Consider the following 27,407-nt stretch of genomic DNA (forward strand, 5'->3'; position numbering starts at 1 on the left):
CTTTTTTTTGTTTGTTTGTTTGTTTTTTTTTGTTTTTTTTGTTTTATGCATTTAAGTTAAAATTGACCTGTATTGTTGAAAAGCTCTTTGTTGGTCTGTTTTTCCACCAATGTTCCAGTTCATGAATAACAACTGGGACGCTTGTTATTTATTTAAAAATGCCTACGCCATAAGCTAGGCCTGTTCCCACTAGATCGTAACTTATATTAATCCACTTATACTCTTCTATGTCTGACATGTGGCTAGTTTCTTCTCAGTTTCATACACCTGACTTCAATTCCAGGCCTACAGTCTTCTGTACCTGACTCTTATCTCAGAGTTCCTTGTTCTTTACTGATTGGACTACTGAATATTGAAAAATATTAGTTTCTATACTCTTAATTTTTCTATTTCAGTCATGAGTCAATTGAATAAGTTTCCCAATCTACACAGTAGTTTCTGTGAATACAGAAGCAATGTGATACATTTAGTTCTGAGGCCTCCAGTTGATAAACAGATGAATAGGATGTAACATGCAAAGGCCTGTTCTCTGTTCAACAGTTTACTCAGTTCAACAGTTGTTTCCTAATGCTTTGTGACATAAGTCTGTCTACTGTATAATATCAGTAGAAATTATATCTGCAGCATAAGGCAGTTATATATGTAGGCTTTGTATACCTCAGTTCTAGTATATGATAATCTTGTCAAAGATATAAGGGTCTCTACTGTGAGTTTGAGGCAATCTGGTACAGTAAAAAACTGTATCTTACTTTGTTTTCCTCTTGGGTAGTTCTGAGGGTTTTAACCCAGGTATCACAGTGCACTGGGAATCATCCCTCCAGCCTTTCCTCTGACTTATAAGTAGTTTTCAGAACACCTCCCAAACCAGCTTCAGTGTTATTTTAAGTTAATGATGTGTTACCAAATAATAAAATATCAAGTTGTATTGCTGGGGGATGTAGCTTAGTGGTTGAGTATTTGACTAGGAAGCATGAGGTTCTAAGTTCAAGTCCAAGTACTAGTGAACAAAACAAACAAACCAAAGAAACCTGTCCAGATGGTTCACTACAGCCTTCACACTGACTTAATGTCATTTGTCATTAATCATGTCACTCATGATTAATGACACATTAGCAATTCTCTTTGTTTTATTAGTGCTATTTAGATAATATTGTATTTAATACCATAGTGAATATAACTTATCCATAGAGATAATGAAATTCTAAGACTTCGGATTTATGAGACAGATTGGTAAACTGACAGAGGGAGAGGGAGAGAAATACTTGCAAATTGTAATCCCATAATTTAGGAAGTAGTCTCAGAAATTCAGTTATTCTTAGCTACATAGTGAGCTTACTTAAGACCAGCCTGAGTTATATGAGACTGTTTTGTTTATCTGTTTGTTTTAATAAAAGAAAAGAAAGAAACAAGGAAATATATTGCACATTGGGCTTGGTAGGTAGCTCAGTAGATTATTAAAGTGTTCAGTGAAATTATCTATTTTATATTATAAAAATCTAGACCAAGCAATGTGAGGCATAGCTGCTAATATAATATAACTTTCCTTAGGAAAAATTGTGCAGTTTTTATAGGCTAACATTAATAGTATAAACATTTTTTCTAGGGATAGTGGGAAATATATTGTCAACATGAGCTGAAGTTGTGGGTCAGTCATGAGGGTTTGTCTATATGCTCATGGTGTTTAGCATCAATCCCAGCACCGACAGAAAAGAAAAGAAATGAAATTTAATATTCGGTCGGTTTGTTTGTTTGTTTGTTTGTTTGTTTGTTTTGAGACAGGGTCTCACTATGTAGCTTTGGCTGGCCTGGAATTCTTTATATAAACCAGGCTGGCCTCAAAATTAAGGACCAGCAAGATGGCTCAGTAGGTAAAGGGATCTCCTGCTTCTACCTTCTGAGTTCTGGGGTTAAAGGCCCATGCCACCCTTCCCAGCAAGATTTTAGATAATCTAGTCATCCACTTTTCTACCTTTGTAAAGTCTTTTTCTACTTTAAAATTTGCGCTTGACTGCGTGTGTATGGGAGGTGGGGTGGGGCAAATTGCAGGTGTGAGTTCTTCCTTTTACCACATGTGTTTTGGGAATCAAACTCAGACTCTAGATTTGGGGCAAGCACTTTTACCTACTTGAACCATCTTGCTGGTCCTTAGAAGTCTTTGTTTTTTGAGAGAGTCTCATAGCCAGAGCTATCCTTGAGCTCCTGTTCCTCCTGCTTCCAGCACCTTCTTCCTAGTGCTACTGCTATAGACTTGCCTGCTTTATGTAGAGCCTAATGCAGACATTGCTTACAGATGAGATAGAAGTTTAAATGCTTATATAACAAGTGATCTGTGTTAAGATAGTATTCAAATAATGAAGCATGGAATTGCAAAAAATTAGCAAGCCTTATAAGTATTTCAAAGTGAGCACATTTTGAAGGATGTATGAAACTTAAACCATTTCAGAATATTCACATCCCCTTTCCCATTTGACACTCAGTTGTTTGTAAAAAGTAATTTTTATTCACCTGATGTAATTGTTGTCTCTAAGGCTTACTGTCTCTGTCTGCTAACCTAGGCCTAGTCCTGGAAGCTGCTAGCCTCTGTACAATATAATCTAGGCCTAGAATGTTTTTAGCCTCTGAGACTGCTAAATAAACTTACACTTTCTAGTTCTCTTTGAACTCTGGCTGGGTGGTTCAACTCAGCTGGCTGGCTCAAAACTCTTCTCCAAGCTGACTGATTCAAACTGGCTTCTTTCAGCTTCTGACTGAATTGTTCTGCTTGGCCTCATACTAACTTTGGCAATCTCTTCTAAACTTCTGGTTCCTTCTCATTCTCTAGCTTGTTGTGTCTTCACCTGTGTCTAGCTTGTACATCTTCACCCTGTCTCTACAACTGGCCCAATAAGACTACTCTCTCTCTTTTTCCTCTCTCTGCTCAGTTCTCTGTTGAGTATCCTCTCTTTTCTCTTTGTTCTCTTGAGAGTTGGGCATATCCTATTCTGTCAAATCTTTTTCTGATTCTTCACTTTGTCTGCCACTCAATTAGATATCACTTTAAAATACAGATGCTTCCTTCTACAAACTAGCTTTACCTTCATTGTTTGGGATTAGAGGTATGTACTAAGGGTGTGTCTATATTCTAGCTAGAGGGACTAAAGGTTCGAGTTAAGGGTATGTCTGTAATTCTAGCCATGTTGCTAGATTAAAATCCCTCTACAGGTGTCTTTGTGGATTTACTGTTTATTAGCACTAAGTGGCCAAGTGGTCCTGATGATAAGTAGTGAAGAGTGTCTGTCTGCTTCATGGTCTTCATTGAACCACAAGCTGCACATAGTGGCTTATGCTTATGATCCCATCACTGGGGAATTTGAAGCAGGATTGCTATTGAGTTTGAGACCAGTCTGTGTTGGATAATGCTTTCTAGGTTAGCCTGAGCTACATAAAGAGACCTTGTTCCCAAAAGCCAAAATAACAAAAGCCAAAACAAAACATAAAACCAAGATAGACGGTCTAATCCCAGCACTCAGGAGGTAAGGGCAGTAAGCTAAGTGAATGATGCTACAGAGGAAGACCCTGCCTCAGAAAACAAGAGAAAAACAAATGACCAGATAGGTGTATTTGAAAACCACTGTGATATAGCTGTTTGCCTTGAATGTTAGTTGGCCAGTAAAATAACACATTTGACAATTATAATACCTACTTACTTTACTGCATACTTGTGTTTTAACAACTATGTATAGTAAAAATAGTTAGAGTGTGCAAGTTCAAGAAAATTTATCCTGGGAGCCATGGAGATGGGCAGTGGGTAATGGTGCTTGCCATCCAATTGACCTGTGTTTGATCTCCAGAGCCTACAGAGAATCAACTCCCTGGAGTTGTCCTATGAGTTCCACAGGTTTGCTGTGGCTTATGCTCATGGATGCCACATATATAAATAATAAGATATTGAGATCAACATTAGAAAAAATTACCCTGAGTTGTTAGAACATTTAAAATGAATTTTATATTTTTCTGTCTTTAGCCTCAGCCAGACCAAGTTGAAGGAGGTGGAGCCAACAGCATGCAGTGGAACAGTGAAGGGTGAACAGTGCACAAACCAGGCCCTTCCCTTCACCAGACATTGCTTCCAGCGTATCCTTTTAACAGCAGTAAGCAGCCATTGAAGGTACTAAGCCCTTGGGTTTGGTTTTGTTTCCTTAAGACAGGAGATTTCACTGTGTAGCCCTAGCTGCTTTGGAACTCAATCTTAGACCTAGCTGGTATAGAACTCACAGAGATTCACCTACTTGTGTCTTGCACCACTACCGGCAGGCTGTGTACTTTGAACCCCAGTGGTACTGGGGTTGGGACAGTCTTCCGAATCCTTGGCAAATGCTCTCCCCCAGTGTGTCATTGTAAAATCAAGTGGATGCTCCCTGCCTTGATTCTTTTTGAAGTAGAACTTCACTATATAGTTGAGGTTAGTCTCAAACTCATGATTCTCCTGCCTCAGTGTCCTCACTGCTAAAATTCCAGGTGTATACCACCACTGTGTCTGGCCAAAAACCTTGTAAAATAAAAGCTATTACATGTTCAGAATATTTTTTACATAATTTCTAATTTTATATAGTCCTAAATCAGTTCCTGATTATGTCATTGTATATTTTATTTTCATTGCGCTGAGTTTGGAAGAGAGACTCATGAGCATATCAACTTGTGTTCTTTTGTTATCTCACAAATGGAGAAGGGACAGGCATCTAATTCTAGTTGAGAATCTGTGCCAGAGAGGTTGAACTTCTATGCAGAGCAGCAAAGCAGGTGCTCTTTTTTTTTTTTTTTTCCTTCCGAGACAAGGTTTCTCTGTGTAGTCCTGGCTGTCCTGGAACTCACTCTATAGACCAGGCTGGTCTTGAACTCAGAAACCTGCCTGCCTCTGCCTCCCAAGTGCTGGGATTAAAGGTGTGCAGTACTGCTGCCCGGCAAAGTAGGTGCTCTTAATAGCTGATATGGAAATGTTTCTCACTGAAGTGGAATGCTGGTTCTTTAGGTGCTTCCAGCTTGTAGCTGTAGTGATTACTGATGGAAAAACAAATCGCCTTTTTTTTTGTTGTTGTTTTTGAGGCAGGGGGTTCTATGTATGAAGCCCTGGCTATCCTGAAACTCTCTTTATAGATGTGGCTGTCCTTAAACCGTGGATCCACTTGCCTCTGCCTCCTAAGTGCTGGGATTAAGGGCTAGTGCCACAAGACCTGGCACTTTGTTTTTTTATTCACTTATTTAGTTTTAAGACAGAGTTTTAGTAGTCACAGCTGTCCTTTAACTCACTGTGTCAAGTCAGTCTTTCTTCTCACCTTTATGTGTATTCTGCAAATGAAACTGAGGTCAGCAGGCTTGCAAAGGCCCACTAAGCCACCTCATGGGTCACTACTCTCTCCTTTATTAAATATTTAAAACTGAGTAGCATCAAAAATGCTTATTTTTGTTTTCATCAGACAGGATCTTGCTATAGAGCCCTGGTTGCCCATAAACCTGTGGCAGTCATTTGTCACTCTCCTGCAAGGTGAGCTTACAGGCTTGTGTCATCCCACCCAGCTGGAATAGTGTATATTAGCAGTTTGTCTGATTTGCAATCTTCATTATGTTTTTATTTATTTGAGATACAGTAAAATAGAGTATAACCCCACTATGTCACCCTAGCTGGCCTGAAACTTGACTCACCCTCCCAGATATTGGGGTTACAAGTTTGTAACACTGTTTCAGGGTGAGTGTGTTTCTCTTTCCTTTCTTGCTTGCTTCTTAGAAACAGGGTCTCCTCATGTCTCCAAGGCTGGCTTCACACTCAAGGCTCCGTGACCTCCAGACCCTCCCACACCTGGCTTCTACACTTGCATTTCATCCTCCTTTCTGTCCTTTAAACTGAGTCTCCCCAGGCTCCTCTATAACTATATATATATATATTTATCTCAAGTCTAAACCGAAAAGGGAAACCCAAATGTACTTTTTAAATAGAAGACAAATCTTTTGTGTGTGTGTGTGTGTTATACTGGAAATTGAATGGAAGATCTCATGGATGCTACATGGATGCTTGCTGCTGACAAGCCCTGACCTAAGCCCAGAGGTCAAACATGGAACAGTTCATTTTTTTTTGGTTGGTCTTTTGAGATGGTCTTATTACTCTATAGTCATGAGTTTAAGGCTAGCTTAGGCTACATAGCAAGACCCTGTCTAAAAAAACAAAACAAAACAAAAGGCCCTAAGCATTTCAGTTTTAAATAGGGCTTTCAAATTAATTTTTATCATTAATTTGTGAGTTTTATTTTGGTCCTGTAAATGTGAATGAAAAATTCAACCTTGGACAGGTGAGCTTTTTATTTAAATTTTTATTTTCCTTGGTAAGTATACCAAGAGAAAGTTTTCTTTTTAAATGCTGATTTTAGGAGCTGGAAAGGTGGCTCATTTATTTAGAGCACCTGTTCTTTGCTCTTCAGAAGGACCTGATTTCCATTTCCATAACTCACATGGTAGCTTACAACCATCCATTCCAGTACGGTTGATACTTGGAGTACACATGAACATCCAGGCAAAACACTCATACATAGATAAAAATACCTAAAAGAAAAAAATCAGCTACTGATTTTAGAACAGTCTTTTTAGCAAGGATTTCAGGAAGGTGTTAACAAGAAAATGATATTGCTTATTCACGTTACAGAAATTGACTCAGAATGGCCATAAAAGAGATTGGCCTGAGAGCCTGTTAGCTAAGTAGACTCCATCAGAATTTCTCCCTGTTGAATTGGTATAGACAGTGCAGTCTTTGCTTGTAAAACACAAGGAGAGTAACGAATTGTGTTCAGACACCACAGAGTTAAACGATTGAGTGTGTTTTCTTCCTGACTGCAAACCCCAGACATCCTCTTGAACCGCTCTCAGCAGCTGTTCTCCAGCTGCACTGCCAAGTTTGCAGACGGACAGCAGTGCTCTGTGCCAGTGTTTGACATTACACACCAGACGCCCCTGTGTGAAGAACATGCCAAAAAGATGGTAAGTTGAGCGTTTATGCCCTGAGGTTGGAGCTTTCAAACTGCTGACGACTGTTTCTCCTAGGAAATAAGACACTAATGAAGTTCTGTACAACCAGTGGTTTCAGTACTGGAAACACTATGTTGTGCTGCCTTTGACTAAAAAAATTCAAAATGTTGTGTTGACCACTTGAATATGAGGCCCTTTTCATAACAAAACGAAACCCCCAGTGTTTCAGAGACTACTTAGTACAGTTTGAATATCTCTAACCCAAAAACCTAAAATCTGTGAGGTTCTAAGATGACATGACATTCAACACTATGTGTTTTGTAGCCTTCCAGATTCTGGTTTTTAGATCTCTGGGGTAAAGATTTTTCATATGTAAATTATATGCAGATATTCAAAAACCTCAAAACACTGCTGGTCCCTCAATGTTTCAGATGAGAAATACTAAGTCTGTTATTACTTAGATAAGATGCTTTTTAAAAATCATCCATCCATATTTATGTCTCATTCATAAACACACAATAGTACAGATGCATTTTCTTATACAAAGCAGGTTTTATGAACCTTCAGTTTTATTTTATATGCATTTCTGGGAATGATCTGGATATTTAATAAAGTTTAGGCAAAATACCAAGCATTTCTATAATTTTGTTGAATTTAATTATTGCTTTTGTTAATGTTGGTATCGTGAACCCTAATTAATTTAGAATAATTTGGAGGAGAGACATATGAATTAGTCATATATTTGAATTATGTAATTATTTAAAATGGGTTTGATTTGGGGTGAAGCTGTAGCTTAGTAGTAGAGTACTTGCCTGTCATGAATGAGATTTTGGGGTTGGTGCCAGCATGGAAAACAAACCCCTCAGACTTGAGCTGTGTATTCACTTATCAAGCAGTTGTCACAGATACTGTGCTGCATACCTTCTGGACCACAAGGCAAGGTGCAAGGTGTTCTCTGAGCATGGTGCAGTTTGAGCGCGCCTTGGTATCGTGGACCAGGCAGCTGGTTTGTGGCTCTGACTTTGCCATTAGCTAAGGGTACAGTTAGGTAGAGAGGCTGACTTTCTGGTCTGCTCCCTTGTTAACACACTGGTCTTACCAAGAACTTCTATTTTGATTAGTTCATTTTTAGGATCATGTTTTAAAAATTTTTGAATACTGTTTTAGGGTTTTACTGTTGTGAACAGACACCATGACCAAGGCAGCTCTTATAAAAACAACATTTATTTGGGGCTGGCTTACAGGTTCAGAGGTTCAGTCCATTATCACCAAGGCAGGAACATGGCAGCATCCAGGCAGGCATGGTGCAGGAGGAGCTGAGAGTTTTACATCTTCATCTGAAGGCTGCTAGCAATACTGGCTTCCAGGAAGTTAGGATGAGGGTATTAAAGCCCACACCTGCAGTGACACACCTCCTCCAACAAGGCCACACCTCCCAACAGTGCCGCTCCCTGGGCCAAGCATATACAAACCATCACAGATACTAAACTTAATATAGAAATGTTGGATTTATTTTCTTTCTAGTTTTTCAAGAGTAGAGTTTCTCTGTGTAGACCTAGTTGTCCTAGAATTTGATCTGTGGACTAGGTGGGCCTTGAACTCACAGATATGCTCCTGCCTCTGCCTCCTTATTTTTCTATTTAGTCAAAATACATTTAAAATGAGGGCATTTTTCTTAGTTTATTTATTCAGGCTTTATATGAATGCAGAATAATTTTCTGGGGTTTGTTGTTTTTCTTTTGAGGCAGGGTTTCACTCTAGCTTACGATGGTCTGGAACTCATACATTATGTGTCTTTGCCATCCCTGAGTATTAAGATTATAGGTGTGAGAGCCACCACACCCAGCTCTCTGTATGCTTTTGTGTATATACCTGTTCATGTGTGTGTGCTCTTGCATGTGTAGATGCCAGATTTATGTTGGGTGTCTTTCTCAGTTTTTCTCACTCTTAGTTTTGGAGACAGCTTCTCTTGCTGAACCTGGAGCTCACTGATTGGCTTAACTGGCTACTCAACCAACTCGAGAGATATGTCTCTGCCTCAGTGTTGGGGCTATAGATGCCTGGTACTGTGCCTAGCTCTATGTGTGGGTGCTGCAGTGTGATGCTTGAGCAATACCAGCTGGGTCATTGCCCTAGGCCTCTCTGTGTTTTTGAACCCTTGTGTAGACCTTGATTGACTCCATAGATACTTGTTGATGAGGGCCCAGCAGCTTTCAAAGTAGTATAGGACTCAGCTCGTTAGCTCGTTATGTTGGTGTTATTCCGTCATTTTCACATAGCGCAAGACTAGGATCTGTTTTAGTGATCTCATAGGAGTAAATGTGGGCCTTTTTTTCCTGTTGGTAGTAGAGGTTTGGACAGGACTTTTTGTACCCCAGGCTATCCTTGATCTTGGTATCCAGCTGAGGATAACAATGATGAACTTGAGACCTTCTATCCTCCACCTCGTAAGTGGTGGGATGACAGGCACACACTGTCACACCTGGGCATCCTACGTGCTCAGCAAGCATTCTGCCATATCCTCAGCACTGACTCTGTGATGTCAGAGTCTATACTTATGTTTACATGAAGTATTTTTTTCAGAATTCTTGATTTTGTGCTTTGTCTTCCCTGATTTAAATTTGATCTAATGGTATTAGTTTCTAAGCACTGCTGTCTGTGGTCTTCTTAGCTATTTAGTTAAGAGCTGTCCCAGGATTCATAGACTAAAGAGTGGTATCAACTACTTAACACTGTATTATATATCACGGGAAAAAAATGTTGACAGTTGTAGATACAATGGTTTTTGGTAAGTTGGATAAGTTTTTATTTTATAGCTATTAAAATAACCTATTAAAAGGCTGTTTAGATGCATATTTTTAATTTTCTTCCTCCTAGTCTCAGCTATATTATTTGACATGCAAAAGGCAGTGTTTTCTTTGTTCTGAAGCTATAATACAACTTAATCTACTTTGTTTTCCTCCTTTACTGGATTGTTGCTTTGAGAATAGATTGTTGTGGTTCTTTCTTGAATATTAGTGTCTGTCTCATTGGTTCCATTTCCTATTGCTCTGTGTGCCTTTCTGATACACTTTGTATGTGTGTAGAATAAGTTGTACCAACAGTGTGCATAACTGAATTCAAACAGTGACAGCATGAACTGTAACCATGTTTGATCTACGTGTGTGTGTGATGCCACCTGCGACCCTCATCTTGCCAACAGCAACTGTAAGGTGTCAGCAGTCACAAGCACTGTTCTTTGTCACAGTCTGCAGAGTGGATGCCTATCAACAACAGAAATGTAGATCACACACTTAGGGATGTAAGATTTCCCAGGGCAGGACTGGAGTTTGGATGCCAGCACCCACATGGCAAGCTGAGCATCTCACATGCCCCAGCTCCTAGAGACCCAATACCCTCTCTCTTCTGACCTTGGCATGTGTGTGCACCTGTGTATACTTGTACATACATTTGTGCAGACATACACACAAATAGATTAAAGAAAATTTTAAGTTTGATGAGCCCTTTGTTTTTTATTTGTTTTATTGAATGCTGAGGTGATCTCTGAAGGGCATTCTGCTGTCCCGACGTATCGCCTTGCACTTGACTCTGAGACGGGAACCTTCTTTCCCTGTTCTGAAGGAACCTTGACGTCCACCCCTTCATTCCTCTACATTGCTAGCAGGCTGGCTCATCTCTTAACATGTGTGTCATGTTTCCTCCTTAAAAGTGACTCCTCCAGATGGAAAAAGAAAGAAGGAAAAGTCTCACTGTCTAGTAAAATTTAAAATCACTGTATTCAGAATTATGTATGCTCTAGTTCCAAGCTCCTCCACCAGCTGACTTGACAGTCTGTCCTTGTTTCTGCCATTTCTTTTGGCCTAGGATGGTCCATGTCTTTAAAATCTCTTGCTTATTTTCTGAGTGATGTTTCCCTATAGGAAGAGTAAATTCTTGGAGAACATAAACTATCATAGTGTCTGGCTTGTTTGTTGGCTTTGCTGGAGATCAACCCCAGGTTTGCACATACTAGGTGGTGGAAGTGGGGAGAGGGAATAGGGGAGAGAGTAATGTGAATTGTGAATTAAGTTAAAAGTTTTGTTCATTTATTATGTATAGTTCTAGGCATTATATAAAGTATTAAGAGAAAAATTTTGATAGTTAAGTTTTTCCCAGATAATCTTAGGGTTTTTAGATAATTATTTATCTTTATTTTATGTGTATGAGTGTTTTCCTACACGTACATATATGAACTACATGAGTGCTTCATACCTATAAATGTTAGAAGAGGGTGTCAATTCCCTTGTGACTGGAGTTACAGACAGGTGTGAGCCGCCATGTGGGTGCTGGGACTGGGACCCTGGTCCTCTGGAAGAGCAGCCTGTGCTCGTAGTCACGAGATGTACTATCTTCAGCCCTAGACAAACTTACTTTGACTAGTACACATTATCATTAGAATAATGTGATGTTTCCATCTTGTATAATATTTAAATTGGGTAAAACACATCTTTCAAATACTTAACTTATTTTAAATTTGAGACAGGCTCTGTGTAGCTCAGGTTGGCCTTCCTGTTGCCACCTTCTAGAGCTTGCTTAGGTCACTGTGTGCACCACCACACCTGGTTTTATGTGGACTGGGGCTCCAGCTCAGGGTCCTGCACATGCTGGGCAGGCAGTGTACCTATAGCTCCAGCCTTTATTTCTTTGTAGTAAAAACTTTAAGCTTTCTTCTGGTCTTGAAATATGTAGAGGATTTCCATCCGCCAGCCAGTCACCTTGCTGTGCACTAACATGCCAGGAGTGAGGGGTGGAGGAGATTTTTAAAAATGTTCTGTTCATTTCAAAGGATAATTTCCTGAGAGGAGATAACTCCCGTAAAGTTCAGCACCAGCAACAGAGGAAACCTAGGAAAAAAACAAAGCCCCCTGCACTTACCAAAAAACACAAGAAGAAGAGGCGGCGTGGACCTCGTAGACCCCAGAAACCCATCCCCCCTGCAGTGCCCCAAGGGAACCTCAGCATGCCCACCAGCGTCTCACTGCCAGTGGAGGCCTCACAGATCCGGTTAGTGGTGGCCGTGGGTTTGGCTTTCCTTTCCTTTGCATGATCTGGTCTCAGGACGTCTGCCCTCCTGTGCTCATGATGCTATTCACCTACCACAGCCTCCAGCGTCTCAGCCTAAAACACTCTGGACAATGTCGGGTACCAGTGTCTGACGAAGTTTGTGTTACACATATATCAATGTCAGTTTTTTATTATACCAAAGAAAATAGATGCTGAAATTGATAATTTTATCCACTCAGGGTCTTCTGTTTTAACTAAAATTACATATGTTAAAAATAGAAGTATTTAATTAGGAATATGACTTTTTAAAATTTTGGCAGACAAACATTTTGATCAAATGAATTTCATTTCACTCTCGTCCATTTATTTCATTTTTAAAGTTATTGTTTTGATCAGATTTGAAATTTTATTGAAACATAGATACACTAAATAGTGATTCATTTTACTAATTTGAAGTGAAAGTAAAATCTAGTAGTAATGATCGTCTTAGTCATGGGTAAAGGCTGTAGGAATTCGTGGCTACAGATAGCGAGGTGTGTCTTTCTGTGATGTCCTGCCTTCAAATTTCCTTCTCATGCAGTGAGGGAAAAAATTTTTTTTGAGACAATGTCCTGTGTATTCCTAGACATCCTCACCTCACTGTGCAGCTGAGGGGGAGCTTCTGCCTCTCCAGCCTTCACTCCCCAAGTGTGGGGATCACAGGCATGGGCCACTACTAGCTTGGAAGGAGTTGCTATCTCCTGTTTGTACTGAATGCTTAGAGAGTCTGAGGGACGTTCGTGAGGGGAAGTGAACTGCCCTGTGGGTGTCTGAAGACTAGCTACTCTGTCCTTACAGAAGCCCTTCCACGCCAGAGCTGAGTGCTGACGAGTTGCCGGATGACATTGCCAACGAGATCACTGACATTCCGCACGACTTGGAATTGAACCAGGAAGACTTTGCAGATGTCCTGCCGAGGCTGCCAGATGATTTACAAGACTTTGATTTTTTTGAAGGTATGGTCAGTGTTTTACTTAAGGAACTGATTAGACATGGTTCATAAGAAGGGAAATGAGTTTTATTTTATTTTTGGGTTTTTAAAACAGTCTCTTTCCATATAATTCAGGCTAACCTTTAACTCACAATTCTCCTGTCTCAGCTCTGGCATTCTGGGATTATGCCCAGTGTCACTGAATCCATCCTAGAAATAATAGTAATACTAATAATTATTTTTGCTGTGTGTGACGTGTGTGTAATTGTGCACAAGCATGCATGAATGTGGAAGGTGGGGGACAGCTCTCTCCTCCCATTCTTACGTAGGCTCCAGAGGTTACGCTCAGACTGTTAGGCCCGTGTGTTGTGTACGGTCACTCACTGACCCATCTTACTTGCCATTTTATTATTATTATATTTTAATAAAATAGCCTTTTGCAGCATATCTGAAATGCTTTCCCTGACATTTCTGTCACTATAAGTAGAAGACATGAACATCCCTCAAGCAGTTTTCTTTTCAGAAGATGAGCAATACAGAATTTAGTTAATCATACTAGATGCTTAGTGTGTTTATACCTCAATAGCTATTGAATTTTGTTCCATTAAAATGAGTAATTTTCCTTGATGTTTTGAAATATATTTCCTTAATATTTCCCTAATATTCCTGAATATATTCCTATTCAATATATCTTTTATTTGTAAAGAAAAGTTTGTTAGAATCTTTTTACAGCTTGACCTGTCTTTGGAGCCTGGCATGGTGATACAAGTCTGTAACCCAGCAAGTGCTGGGATTAAAGGTGCTCCTACCATGCCTGGCCAAGGAGGACACTAAGGACATACTTTGTAAGGTAATTCCTGGCTCTGGAGAAATGTTAAGAGCCCTTGCCTCTGTTGTCTAGGACCCTTTTGCCTGTTCTTTTCAGGGTGCTCACTCCAGCTCTCTGGGATGTGCCGCCCTCTTCTGGACAGGACACGTATTGCACTCACTTGTTAACAGGCACACAGACCACATACACATAGTTAGAAAGAGTAAATCTTAGAAAAGAAGAAAGTTAACTTATGAAAGAAACTGAGCATTTACCATTACTTATTGTTCTCATCTCCAGTTGGAAGAATCTAGGTGCAGACAAAGTAATATATCCCTGTCTTGTTCTGTACAACCTTTATTTCTTTATGTTAATGATACTAATATCACGTTAGGTGAAAATATGTATAATCAAATGAACATTGAGCTTTTAACTGGCAGCCTTTTATACTTCCTAAGAAGTTAACACTGTGAGGCTGGTGAGCGCGCTTAGTTGAGTGTTTGCACTCTCCCAGAGGACCCAAGCTTAGCATCTAGTACCATATTGGCAACTCACGACTGTGTGCACCCCCAGCCCCAAGATCAATGCCTTGGCCTTCATAGCCAAGTTCACAGACACAAAGCTACTCATAAATAAACAAAAGAACTTAACAGAGCCAGTCTTGGTAGCACACGCCTTTAACCTCAGCACTTGGTAGGCACAGACCGGCAGATCTCTATGAGTTTGAGGCCAGCCAAGGTTACATAGTAAAATTGTGTCTGAAAACAAACAAACAAAACAAAACATTTCACATGGTAGATTTCTAGACATAAATAAATAAGCTGGTAATTAAAAATTAAAATCCCAAGAGAACTGATGGATCAATATTTTATTGTCCTACAGATCAATATTTTATTTTTTCTATTCTCATCTCAAGAAACATTTCTTTTCACAAAGGATTCGGGTTTGGTTTTTGTTTGTTTGTTTTTTTGTTTGGTTGGTTTTTTTGTTTTTTTGGTTTTTTTGTTTTGTTTTGTTTTTTTTTGTTTTTTGAGACAGGGTCTCACTATGGAGCTCTAGCTGGCCTGGAATTCATTCTGTAGACCAGGCTGACATGGAACTCAGAGACCCATCTGCTCTGGCCTCCTAATTATTGGGATTATAGATATGCGCCACCAAACCTGGCAAAGAAGGACCCTTGTGATAGGACCGTGTAAAATTCATTCAGATGTGTGACTTTGCTGTGTAAGTTAGCTGTGAGCTCTATTGATTCTCATGGTTTTGGTTGATGCAGGAAAGAATGGAGACCTCCTCCCAACCACTGAAGAAGCCGAGGAGCTCGAGCGGGCCCTGCAAGCTGTAACTTCTCTCGAGTGCCTGAGTACAATTGGGGTACTTTCCCAGTCAGACAGTGTGCCAGTTCAGGGGTTGTCAGATAGAGGAATGGGGGTGTTCTCCACAGGTACTGAGGCTTCGGGAATCCAGTCCTTGAGTCGAGAAGTAAGCACGGACCTAGGGGAGCTACTGAATGGACGGATGGTGCAGGATAGCTTTTCTAGTCTAGAGCTGGATGAGAACCTGCTGCATCCTGCTACCCTGTCTAACCCACCTACACCCCTGGCAGGGCAGATCCAGGGGCAGTTCTCTGCCCCAGCCAGCGTTGGCCTTACTTCTGCCACTCTGCTCAGCCAGAGTGCACTTGGGGAGAGAGCCTTCCCAGGACAGTTTCATGGACTTCATGATGGCAGCCATGCCTCCCAGAGGCCACATCCTGCCCAGCTGCTGAGCAAGGCAGACGACCTTATCACCTCACGACAGCAATACAGCAGTGATCATTCACACTCCTCACCCCATGGAAGCCATTATGATAGCGAGCACGTGCCGTCGCCCTACAGTGACCATATCACCTCTCCCCACACATCGTACTCTGGTGATAATATGGCAGCTACCTTTTCAGCAGAGATGCCCATCATGGCACAGCACTTGCTCCCCACCCAGCTTGAGGTGCCACTTGGAGGAGTGGTCAACCCCAGGACTCACTGGGGGAATCTCCCTGTCAACCTTGGCGATCCCTCTGCATTTAGCAACCTCCTTGGCGCGGATGGACACCTTCTTTCCACTTCCCTCTCCACGCCACCCACCACGTCCAACTCAGAGACCACACAGCCTGCCTTCGCCACCGTTACCCCAAGCAGTTCCAGTGTGCTTCCGGGGTTACCACAGACCAGCTTCAGTGGCATGGGGCCTTCTGCTGAACTAATGGCCTCCACCTCTCCCAAGCAGCAACTCCCCCAGTTCAGTGCCGCCTTCGGCCACCAGCTGAGTTCTCACAGTGGCATTCCTAAGGACCTGCAGCCCAGCCACAGCTCCATAGCTCCTCCTACAGGCTTCACAGTAACAGGTGCCACGGCTACAAGTACCAATAATGCATCTCCCCCGTTCCCCACCCCTAACTGAGCGAGTCTGTGTGCTTGCAGGCAAGTGGAACCCGGTGTTTTCTATCTTTGTTTCCTCTTTTGCATCCCTCGCCCCTTTTCCTACAGAAGATTTAAAAATGACAGTGGGGATTAGAGGGACAGCCCCTCCCAGTTGCCGTGCAGTGGACCTGGCGTCAGTGTTCACGCGTGCTCCTTAGCACTGGTGCTCATTCCCTCCTGGCGGTCCGCTTGGTCCGCTCGGCCTGGCGGGTCCGCTTGGTCTGCTTGGTCCGCTTGGCCTGGCGGGCTTTTTGGTGGCTCAGCACAGTGACTGGGTAGGATTGATTATTTTATTTTCTATTTTTATTTTTAATTTCAGCAAGCCCTAGAAGTGGAAGATACCTCAGATTACCAGTGCCCTTTACTGTCTCCTAGTGTTGAGATAATGCGTCCCACTCTCTAGCCAGGTTTTATATAGGTTGTTCTGGATGGAGTGGTCCTGTTGAGATCCTGTGTAGCAGGTGGTGTGTGGACACAAATCAAAGCTCTGACTTAGCACCAACTGCCAAACACCACAGGGAGGCTAGGATGCCATTCCTAATTATGATATGTTAGCTGAAAAGACCATGGTCTCTTTGCCTGTGCCTGCTCGTTCACCCTGTGTGTGTTGTGTGCAGTGCAGTAGCTGTCTCCTTGTGGCTTGTCTTTCCTCACTCCCAGAGTAAGGCTCTCCCCATCCTTGTGTCTCATACCTAGTGGTTTGTTCTTCTTTCCCACTGAGCTGACTAAAGCATCCTGAACAGGGGGGGGGGGGGGGAGGTGTCTCAGAGTGATGGCGCCTTGCTAAGATCAGCCTGTGAGGAGAGAAGGCCCGGAGGCTGAGCTCCCATCAGGATAGGGAGTGTCGAGACACCGACCTTTCTTCTTCCGTGTGCGTCTGTCTCAACCCCCCACTCACGGAACACATTTGTTGGTAGTAATGAAAGAAAATGTTTTGGTGTGCAAAAGCAGGCTAAGCCAGATAGATTTGAAAGGTGACGTCTAGTTCTGTTTGGTCCACCATTGGCTCCTAGTTTTTACATGTTTACAAGTTGTGATTCTTTGGTGAGATTTGTGGACTGTGGAGGACACATGTAGAATCGAGTACCATTTGTGAAGTGATGTATAATATCAGAAGGACACACATTTTAACAGTTGTTTCAAAGCAGAATTTGGAAATTAGATATAATTTGACTTACCCTAGGTACTTTTAAAATCATTTAAGTACTTAGGATGAAGTAAAATTGGAAATTTTTTAGCATACCAAGGTCTTTAGGGTAGACATTTTATTGGGTAGTGCAGTAAGTTGAGTGGCGTGGGGGTTTCCTCTTGCCTGCCTTCCCCGCCCACAGCAGGGTGGAGCTTCATTGTCTGCTCTGCTTTGCAGGACAGTTCACTGTCCCTTCAGATACCATTAGGTGTTCATACCTGAGCTCAACCTAATTTACATATGTCTATTTTTAAAACTGAGGCAGCATATCTCTAAATGATGTGGAACAGGAGTTCTTTTGTCAGGGACTGTCCGATCCTAATTCCTTCCTGCTAGGTAATGGTTGGGACCTGTTTTCCTACTTCTTATGTGTGCTCTTCATGCCATGCTACTTCTAACCAGGCCCTTCTGTTGAAGGCTTTCGTTCTCCGCCTTGTGAAGGGATGACGGTGATCAGCAGGCATTATGCAGATACTACGTGCCTGAGCTTTTGGAGGGAAAATGTCACATGACCATATGAAATCATGATATGCCCTATTTTGTATTTACTGAAGTTGGGGAGGCAAAATATGTTTGTAATATATTTACTTTCTTTCCTTAAAAATCATGTTAATTAATTGGAACATTTATTTTTAATAGCTTTGCCTTTTTTGCAGATTGCGAAATTCCTAAATTACAGATTATGTCACAAAGCAAAATTATATTTGGTATCACCATGAACTTCTCTCCTGAACTGTGAGAACAGCTTTTTGACTGACCTGTAAACCTATGTCAGTAGCTTTTTTACTTTAGTACGCTGTTATGGGGTGAGAGTGAGTGGTTACCTCACCTCAAAAGTGTCATTTTGTTTGCTAGGCTGTTTTCTCATCCCACTAGAATCATCGCTAGGTAACTGTGCATTCCCAGAAAATGCATTTTGTCTCCAGTGTGCATCAACTGAAGACTGTAGCAGAGCCACACTCAGACCTCTCCTTATCAGCTCCTCTTTGCCAAGGAGAGGAAAGTCATAAGTAGTCAATTTAGACTGTTACTGGCTATTTGTCTTTATATTAGCTGCTGAAAATTGTTTAGTTGTCAAAACTAAGTTTGCAGTAGGTTGCACCTTTTATTGTTTGCAATTTTCTGTTTTATGTGCATTTAAAAGCCCTTCTTTGCTTTCGAGTAAGGAGGCATGAAGTGATCAGGAATGTTGCCAGTTACAGCTTCACACCAAAAATATTGAGTAACCCCCTTTTTGTTTAGATGCCCATGATGGTTGCTGAAGGGAGGGCAGTCTTAGAAATACTGATAATTGACTGAATGATTAGCAAGGAGCACACTTCCCTTCTGTTTCCGAACCAACATCCAAGCCTATAATTTGCTTTTTTTCTTGCTTTTTTTGTGAGCCCCCTGTTGGAAGCCCGGAGGTGTCCACTTTGTCACCACTCTAGTTGCTGAAGCAATTCTAGTCTCTTAATAGTAGGTGGGTATTAATATACAAAGAAAAATTCAGTATCTTTTATAATGCTTTATATGAAAACATAGCACTTACGTTATGGTAAGGCAATACTGGAATCAAAAATAAACCCTACACAGGTCCTAATGGAGTAGAAGCTAGTTTTAGTGTAGTGTTCTATACATGAGAGACAGTAACAAAGAAGGCTCCCTCTGTCTCTGCAGGTTTCTGGGACCATTTATAAAGGCCAGTTCATTGTGTTACTGTGATTTACCTTGTGAAGTTGCTGCAGTTAATGGCCGACTGTATTATGTGCTCTGAGAGTCTGAATATCAGCAACTGTAATCTCTGGTACCTGAAGGGAAGATGGGCTTTCTCTCCTTTGTCTGTTAATGTTATTTTAGTAAAAGTACTGAAGACATTGTTTATTTCTTCTGTAAAAATAGCTTAGCAATTTTCACACCTGGGTAGGTTACACAGCTCGTGAACAATTCAGGATAGTAAGTGGCAGTTATAGGTAGCACACCAAGTAACAGACTATGCAATGGACAAATCGTGGTTATCGTCGCATAGCTGAAAAGCAAAGGTGGTTTTCCCTAGTGAGCCTAATGTGTGAGGTATTCCTGCTTATAAGTGACAGCAGTTCCTGGTTGGCAGGGAGTGTGGTCTAATACCCTTCTGTGAGAAGATTATGATTTGATGAGAAGTAGAAAGTCATTAGAGATGGATTTGGAAAGTGATCATTTTATATTGCCAAATAACTATTTATAAGATTAGTCTTTTAAAGTAAACCAGACTCTCATCTGAAGGTTAGGGAATCATGTCCTTCTGCAAGTCACACTAAAACTCTTCCAAGGCTCAGTCCCTGCTCACAGTCCACATGGCAAAGTCAGTTCTTTGTTAGGAAGGGAGCCATGCACATGCTAGCTAGATACAGGCATCCTGTCTTGTACATGAAAGAACAGTTTTCTGTTGGCTTGTTGCATGGCTTCTTATAAACTGACATTAGAGTTGAGTCACACAGAGGCGAAAGCCTTGGGTGCATTCCTTGAGCCTGGCTCTCGCTGTGCTCCGGCATCCTGGGCGGCAGTGGGTGGGTGGGTGCGTGGTTGGGATGGGCTTCCTCTGCAGTGAGCGTCTGAAACCTCTGCCTTTCTCCTGCGCAGTTCTGAGCGTGGCTGTGCATTGGTTTTGACATTGCAGTGGGAGTGAGGCTATTAACACTAAACTATTTAATAGGTTTGAAATTCATTACAATTTTAAAGTATTTACTTTTTAGTCTCCTTTTTAGATTTAAAAAGATTAAATTCTGTTCTTTATCTGACATGTAGTATAGTCTAATACAGTGGTTTGTTGAATGGTCGACACAGCTCTGCAGTGTAATGAGGAAATTTAGAAACATCTTTGAAAGAATTTAGTTGGAGTGAATGTTCTCTTGTATGTTTTTTCTTTACTGCTACCCACATTGTTCTATGGATTCTTCATGTCAGAATTATCTCATGGGAGATAGTCACTCATGAGAAGACATATTTTTCCCCCTTCAACAAATAAAAAAAAAAAGTAACCGACTCTTCCTGAAATCCAGTAAAAAAGAAAAATGACTTTTTAATATTTTGGCTTCTTTTAAGCTTTTCTATGTTATTATATTCTTGTAGAAACCAAAATCATACTTTAATTAAAGTAGTATTTTAAATGCGATCTTTTCAAAATTTTTATAATGCAGTCTCTGTAAGAAGCAGAGACAGATATCTGTGTTTCCACAGGCCAGTGAGTTAGGAAGGGCATTTCTGGGTATTAGTTCTGCCTCTTGTAACACCCAGTGTCATGGATGCTGTGGTTGTGGGTTTTTCACTCCAGTCTTTATTCTTGGCTAGCTTCCCCTCTGCACTGTGGTATGCAGCAAGTAAAAGAGATGCGACATTTCAGAGATTTGTCGGGACTTTATTAACCTTGTGTTCCTGAGTATCAGGAATGTTTTGAGTGGTTTGAAGGGCAGACCCAACATAATTGTTGGCTGACTAAAGTGAGTCTGAAAAGCAGTCTTCTAAGACAAAAGCTGCTTGACTCTTGGCAGCCGGCAGGGCAGCATGTTTCCTTCTCTCCCTCCCTCTGCCTTTTGCACGCTCATCCCTGGTGCTGCAGTGTGCACGTGCACACACGTGAGCCGCACTTATCTTGGCCCAAGAGTGGTAGGATCTTTTCATTGGTTTTCATTGTTCTTCTTATGTGTTTGTTTATTTGCTTTTTAAGCTGGGGACCACTGACCTAAGCTCTATATGCACCCCAAGTTCCCCATGGAAAATGTTTCAACATGCAGGACGCAAGGCACCAGTACAGCTCAAGGCAACACTGTCGCTTTTCCTTGGGGACTTAGGCTGATTTGCCCGGAACTGACTCCAGCCTGTATCATTTAGTACAGGCAGCTCCAGCGGGTTAGTGCTAACATGGTGGAGAGCTTGACGCCTGCTGACAGTGTGTGCCTCTGTTCCAAAGGGTTGAATCAGTTCTTCTCAACGGCGATAGCTCTTCTCACTGTCTAGTGTTGAGTATGTCTCAGGGATTCCTTGCGGAAATTAGGGCAGTTTTTAAAATAAGAAAATAGTTTTAAAAGAAACTAAAGGTGACTCCTCATTGATGAGAGCTCCAGAAAGAGAAAGCTTTTGGTTTCAGAGCCCGTGGTGTCTCGCTGAGGACTTCCTTTCTACTTCAGGCTCTCATCTCAGCTTCAGCATACAAAATCCTTTCCCATCATGCACAGCTTTAAAACTTTTATTTAAAAACTTCCTTCCCCAATGAGCTTTCAGAATACTTATTGTAGATTTTAAGAGAAAAGGTATATTAATTTATGCTATTAACATCACCTCATAAATTATAAGTTTTATACTAAAGCTGTATTAAGTGTAATGAATTATGTTGCCTATGTGTTTTAATAGCTTAAAATTATATATGAGCTTCTTTTTATTTTTGTTTTTTGACAAAACAAACTAGTGACGCACCTTTTTACACTGGACCTCTGCCGTGTCAAGGTGTACAGCCGTCCTTTGCTGCCTTGCAGATATATAAAGAAAAGGACAACCTGGGCCCCAAAATGTGGAACACCCTTAGACCGTTTATTATCATTCGTAGAGCTGTTGAGAATCATGTTCTGTAGCACATGATCTGCGGTTTACACTTCAGATGGCTAGACACTTAGTTACAGGGTAAATAGAAGCAAATAGATCAAGTAAATCCCCACTACTGTAGCTGGAATTTGTAAACTTAAGTTTTTAGACCTCTTCTATTTCCTATGGATTTATTCTTTAATTTACAGTTTATTCTGTAAGTTGAGAAGTAAAATAGAGGAATTAATAAATCTAGATGTTCTCAGTGTCTCATTCAGGAACGTTTTACCCCTCCTCACTAAGGAATTCCCACTGTGACTTAAAAATAGAGGTAAATTACTGGTGTGCATGTATGTGTCTGTGTTTTTACACACATGCAAAAATATACATCGGGGGCACATGTGTGAGATATGAATGTGTGCTTGTATAAAAATAGAAAGGTAACTGAATGTATTATAGAAATATGATTTATTTAGCTGAGGGTATTAGAGTTATTTTCCCATTGTTTCTATTTTATAAACATGCCATATTCTTTGCTATATTATGTTCAAAGGCTAGCTCTGATATCACGTGCATTTTCTATTAACCTTTGTATTAATTTATGCTGTAAAGTGACACGAGAAAAAAAGCAGATTCTAAGACCAGCCTTGTAGTTATGAGGAGAGAGAGAGAGAGAGAGAGAGAGAGAGAGAGAGAGAGAGAGAGAAACAGACCTAGATCGATAACAGCTCATTTATCTTTTGAAGTGATGGGACCAGAGATTTGTTGAAACATTATGTCTAGTAAATTTTCTTCATATTCCAAGTAATAAAGTCATATGTTTTCTTGGTCAAGTTCAGAAAACATAGGTCTGGATAAGGAAGCTTTGAAGGGCTGCTTGTTTAAAGAGTTGGTGGACTCATTTCACCATGTGTATTTGAAAGCTGGTATGATTTCAGTTGTTTGCAAAATATTTTTTGAAACTGAATTGTGCCATTGGTTGTGGAGTGGAGCAGCCCGGCTCCGTCTTCTGGCTGTGGGAAAATCACATTACCTTCAGTGCTTACCTGAGTCATGCAGAACTAAAGAAAGACACATTCCTGTACTGGGAGCTTTGTCATTCGCTGTGCACTCTTTCCTGGAGCACCTGGTGACCAGGGACAGTCAGCGAGAGCCAGGTGCTCCATCACACTTATTTTAATATGAAAGCTCTATACTTAGATATGCCAGAACAACTCCTAAGGAACACACTTGAATTGGCAGTTGTCTTTGGGGCCTCAGTTACTTCATCTTAGATTCAGACAAACCCCAGGAAAGCTCTCCATGTTGTTTTTTACACTTGTGTTTTTGTAGCATCTCCCTGTTTCATTCACTCTTGCTTTCAGATTTTAAGAAATCTGCATATTTCTTGTACATATGCATGCAAATGAAAGAAGGGGGTTTGTACTGATGCCATTTCTCCCTTCAGTTGCTGGTTAATGGAATTTGCTAGAATCAATTCCCTCTATTGAAGGGTGAAGACAGCCCCTTTGTGTATATCTGTACAGAGATGTGTATATGAGATGTGGTGGCACTTTGCTGAGTGTGAACTTGCCTTGTCAATGGAAAGATTGAAAAAGTATTATGTTTATTTATACATTTGTATAAATCTATATATACACGTATGTATATGTGTGTGTATAGATAAAGCTATATACATATATTTCCCTAAAAATGTGTGTGTATAATAGATTAACAGCCTTTGCTAAGCAAGATTATGCATCTGTGGGAAATTCTGGGTTATTCTGCAAGCCAGTGGAAGCGACGACAGTGTAGAGAGTACATCATCAGGTGTGCTGAAGTGGGGATCCTTTGGATTACAGTCAGAATTACAGATTACAGTGGTCGCAAATGAATCTTTGTCTGAATTCTTCCTTCTCAGATTTTGCTAGCTATTTTCTCATTACTGAACAATCACACATCTTTGCCAAGTTGTCTGTTGTCCAAGTGCTGGAGATTGACTCTCGAGGGTGGCCTGTGCTGGGCATGTGTGGAGCCACGCCCTGGCCGATATTCCCCTTTTCCTATTCAGTCCTCTCACTAGATACCTTGGCCTGAATCTCTCAGCTGTCACTCACAGGCCTTATCAACAGCATTTCCCCACAGTACACAGCTTTCAGTAACCTGTTCTCTAAGAATTGGGTAGTCATCAATTAGAAAAAGCCAACATTCAAACAGTTAATTTTCAATTTTTTAACCTAGGAAACTTTGGAGTATTTTACTTACGTTGAAAAAATATAATTATGGCTTTATGATTGATATTAGAGTTAGGTGTATTTCCACACTTATCATTTAAAGAGTTTGATTTGCTTTGTGTTTTAAATATAAATTTACCATTTGAATTTTAACGAAGTATACAGAGTCACATGGAAGCCTCTTGAATTCTGTAACTGACTCCTGTTTCTCATGATGAAATGCTCGAATGAGTTCTTGTGTAATGAATTCTGCTGGGTTTCCTTCTGACCTTTCTCACAGTTGTGACGTTCAGTTTTTACTCTACTGCAGCTCTCTAGAAAACTTGCGTCCTTCTATATCGTGCCTTTAAAGCTCTTATGCACACACAGAAGTGTATATATACATGCTGGCGCATGTGCACATACACTTTGATATATACTCACACAGTATGTCTCCAGGATATATTGTGGGAGTGGACATAGAGATATTCAAAGGCAATGCAATGTTGCTCTCTAGATATATATGTATATAAATAGTGTTGCTATAACTGTACATACACATGTATATGTATGAGTTCTGGATGGCATCTTTTACATTTAGCAAAATGCTGCCCTACTGGAATATTGCCACTGCAATGGCACCTGTATGTAATGATTTAAAAGACATTATCAAAAGTTATTTAAAGAACATTAAAGGTCTCATCTAAAGACAGCCACACACTATTTATTTAGCTTCCCATTCCTTTGATTGTTGTGTTTGTGTAACTGTAAGGGAGACTGTCATTTTAAATCACCACCCTCGTAGGAGAGATGAGAGTCACTTGGGGGTGCTTTGTACCCCCCTCTCTGAAACAGTGATATACCACAATCCAGCTTGCTTATCTCAGTTTTAAAGCAGTCCTAGTATTGCCATTGGTGTGTGTCATCCACCATGTCCTTGATCAACTTCATTCACCAATTTGCCTCTTCCTTTCATTAATGAATAATGATCGTTTGGATCATTTTGCCTGGGGGAAGCTAACTCCTCTCTTGCTGCAGGGAAATAGATCATCTAGCTGTTTTCTGCCTTGTTCCAAGTTCAACGTGGAAAGAAGATGGTTCTCTTAATGCTGTCTTAAGCATAGTTTATTTTGCATTTATTTAAAGATCTTACTTTTTTTTTTTGAAAGGACTCTTAAGTTACATGTACTTGGCATAGATTTCATTCCCACTGCCCTTCCCCACAAGATATTTTTTCATTAGTCCTTCAGTTTTCCATACAAAATGCAAGAACACCAAGACAAAACTGTTAAATACTGTGTGTGAGGAGCTGGCAGCAGATTGCACCTGGAGAATTTAGAGGGAAAGAAAGGTAGCCAGGTAATCCTGAACCCTATGAAGGGGAGAGTGGAGTAAGGGTAGCTCCATATATATATCCAGAGTAGCTCGCTGGAAACTGATATCGGAATCAGCCTTTACCAGAAAGCCTTTTGGCAGAGGGATGGTACTAACTAACCAGTGTGCCCATGCCAGAGTGTAAACTGAAACCAAGTTGCAGTGGGAAATCAAAGGTGGGAGGTAGCCATTGGAAACCAGGAAAGGGCAGGCAGGCTGGACAGTCTAAAACATCCTTTAACAAAGTAACTGCACGGTAGCAAGGACTAGCAGTCCACGTTCTTATCCACCTTGGCACACCGTATGCTCCATAGGCCATACATTCAGGACATAGGCAGGAGGACAGCTGCTTAAAGGGGACTTACAAACCAAGCACCTTCTCTCGTGTCTGTGTCACGGCTGCCACTCAGTTCCAGGCATGTACACCGGGAGCAACTAGTTTCTGCAGAACACAAGAGGAGGCTGGCAGACTTTAGAAAGACCTATCCACGGTGTTGCCTGTGGTTTCAGTGGGGAGGACACATTTGGGGAGATGACTGGGCTTTTGGTTTGTGATTTCCCTTTAAACAGGAAGAAATGGTTCACATTTTCCATATATATATATCTCAATGAATGTACTGTATTACTGTTTTAAAAATTTGATGAAATAATAATGGATTGGTCTCCTTTTGTTATCTGGTCTTTGTTTAATTTGTTTAAGGGTTTTTGTATACAAAAGTTTACATTTTTATGTATATTTTTCTTGTGTAAAAACTGATGTAATATGTGTATAAAACACTTGTATGTATTATCTGTATATAGTGTGACAAAATGATTTTTCTTTCTTTCTTTTTGGATGTATTAATAAATCTTGCTGTGAAGTAACCTTGCATTTATTTACTAATTATTTTCTTTCCCTGGGCAGTGATGGAAGCCCCTGATCCAGGGTAAATACTTCCGGTGGTTTCTGGTCTCTGAGTCAGGGTTCTTCTGCATCCCAGACTTGCCTACAACTTAGTGTGCGTGGTCCAGGTTGTTCTCTCTTCCCTCCGCCTCCCACATTCCAGGGTCACAGGAATAAGCCACTGTGCTCACCTAGGATTTGTTTTTATGGGACTAAAGTTTTACCATGTACCGCTGGATGGCCTGAAACAGTGTATTCAAGCTGGCCTCTGACACTGTCATCCAAGTTCAGGGGTTACAGATAGATGCCATTATACTCATCTTCCTTTAACCCTGTTTCAAGGCAGGTTCCCTGTGGAGCCCTGGCTGTCCTGGAACTCACTCTGTAGACCAGGCTGGCCTCAAACTCACAGAGATCCGCCTGCCTCTGCCTGCTGGGTTCCTTTTTCTTAAATATGTTGTTTTTCATCTATTTTATCCATGATTCTAGGGGGATATGTGTTCATGATCTTTATGGCTAGCCTAACAAATTACTATCAAATTGGCTTAAGGTGTATTATTTAAGCTTGAAATTGTATTGGAACCACGGTCTACTAGTTGCAATCTAAATTTATTTCATTTAATCAGAAGCTGTTTTCTCTCTCTCTCTCTCTCTCTCTCTCTCTCTCTCTCTCTCTCTCTCTCTTGCTCTCTTTCTCTCTCTCTCTTTTTTTCTTTTTTTTTCTTGGTCTTTTCTTATGTATCCCAGGTCAACTGGAACTCAAACTGGGTAGCCCAGATCAATTGGAGATCACACTGTGTAGCCCAAACAGTTCCATCCTCGGTTTCTAGACTTGTACAAACTTGCCTGTATCTTCCTTCATGTTTCTAGCTTCAAAACATACAATAACAACTTCATATTGCATACTCCAAGTTAAAAACAATACGCAAAAGATAACCACTACAAAGACTTTAGCTTGTAGAAACC

The 27,407-nt window shown here is 40.8% G+C and overlaps 1 protein-coding gene across 4 annotated transcripts in view; it reads left to right on the plus strand.

Annotated features, from left to right (window-relative positions):
* Window positions 1-26,422, plus strand: part of Ino80d (INO80 complex subunit D) — a 66,986-nt gene extending 40,564 nt beyond the window's left edge. For all 4 annotated transcript variants that reach the window (XM_034498128.2, XM_034498130.2, XM_076931803.1 and 1 more), the window contains exons 8-12: window positions 4,004-4,113; window positions 6,869-7,002; window positions 11,816-12,033; window positions 12,871-13,028; window positions 15,085-26,422. In XM_034498128.2, coding sequence (XP_034354019.1) covers window positions 4,004-4,113; window positions 6,869-7,002; window positions 11,816-12,033; window positions 12,871-13,028; window positions 15,085-16,247 — 1,783 coding nt within the window. In that variant the 3' untranslated portion in view covers window positions 16,248-26,422. The remainder of the gene's footprint in view (window positions 1-4,003; window positions 4,114-6,868; window positions 7,003-11,815; window positions 12,034-12,870; window positions 13,029-15,084) is intronic.
* Window positions 26,423-27,407: the final 985 nt, after the last annotated feature.

Source organism: Arvicanthis niloticus, chromosome 3, assembly GCF_011762505.2.
Source record: "Arvicanthis niloticus isolate mArvNil1 chromosome 3, mArvNil1.pat.X, whole genome shotgun sequence".
Classification (NCBI taxonomy): domain Eukaryota; kingdom Metazoa; phylum Chordata; class Mammalia; order Rodentia; family Muridae; genus Arvicanthis; species Arvicanthis niloticus.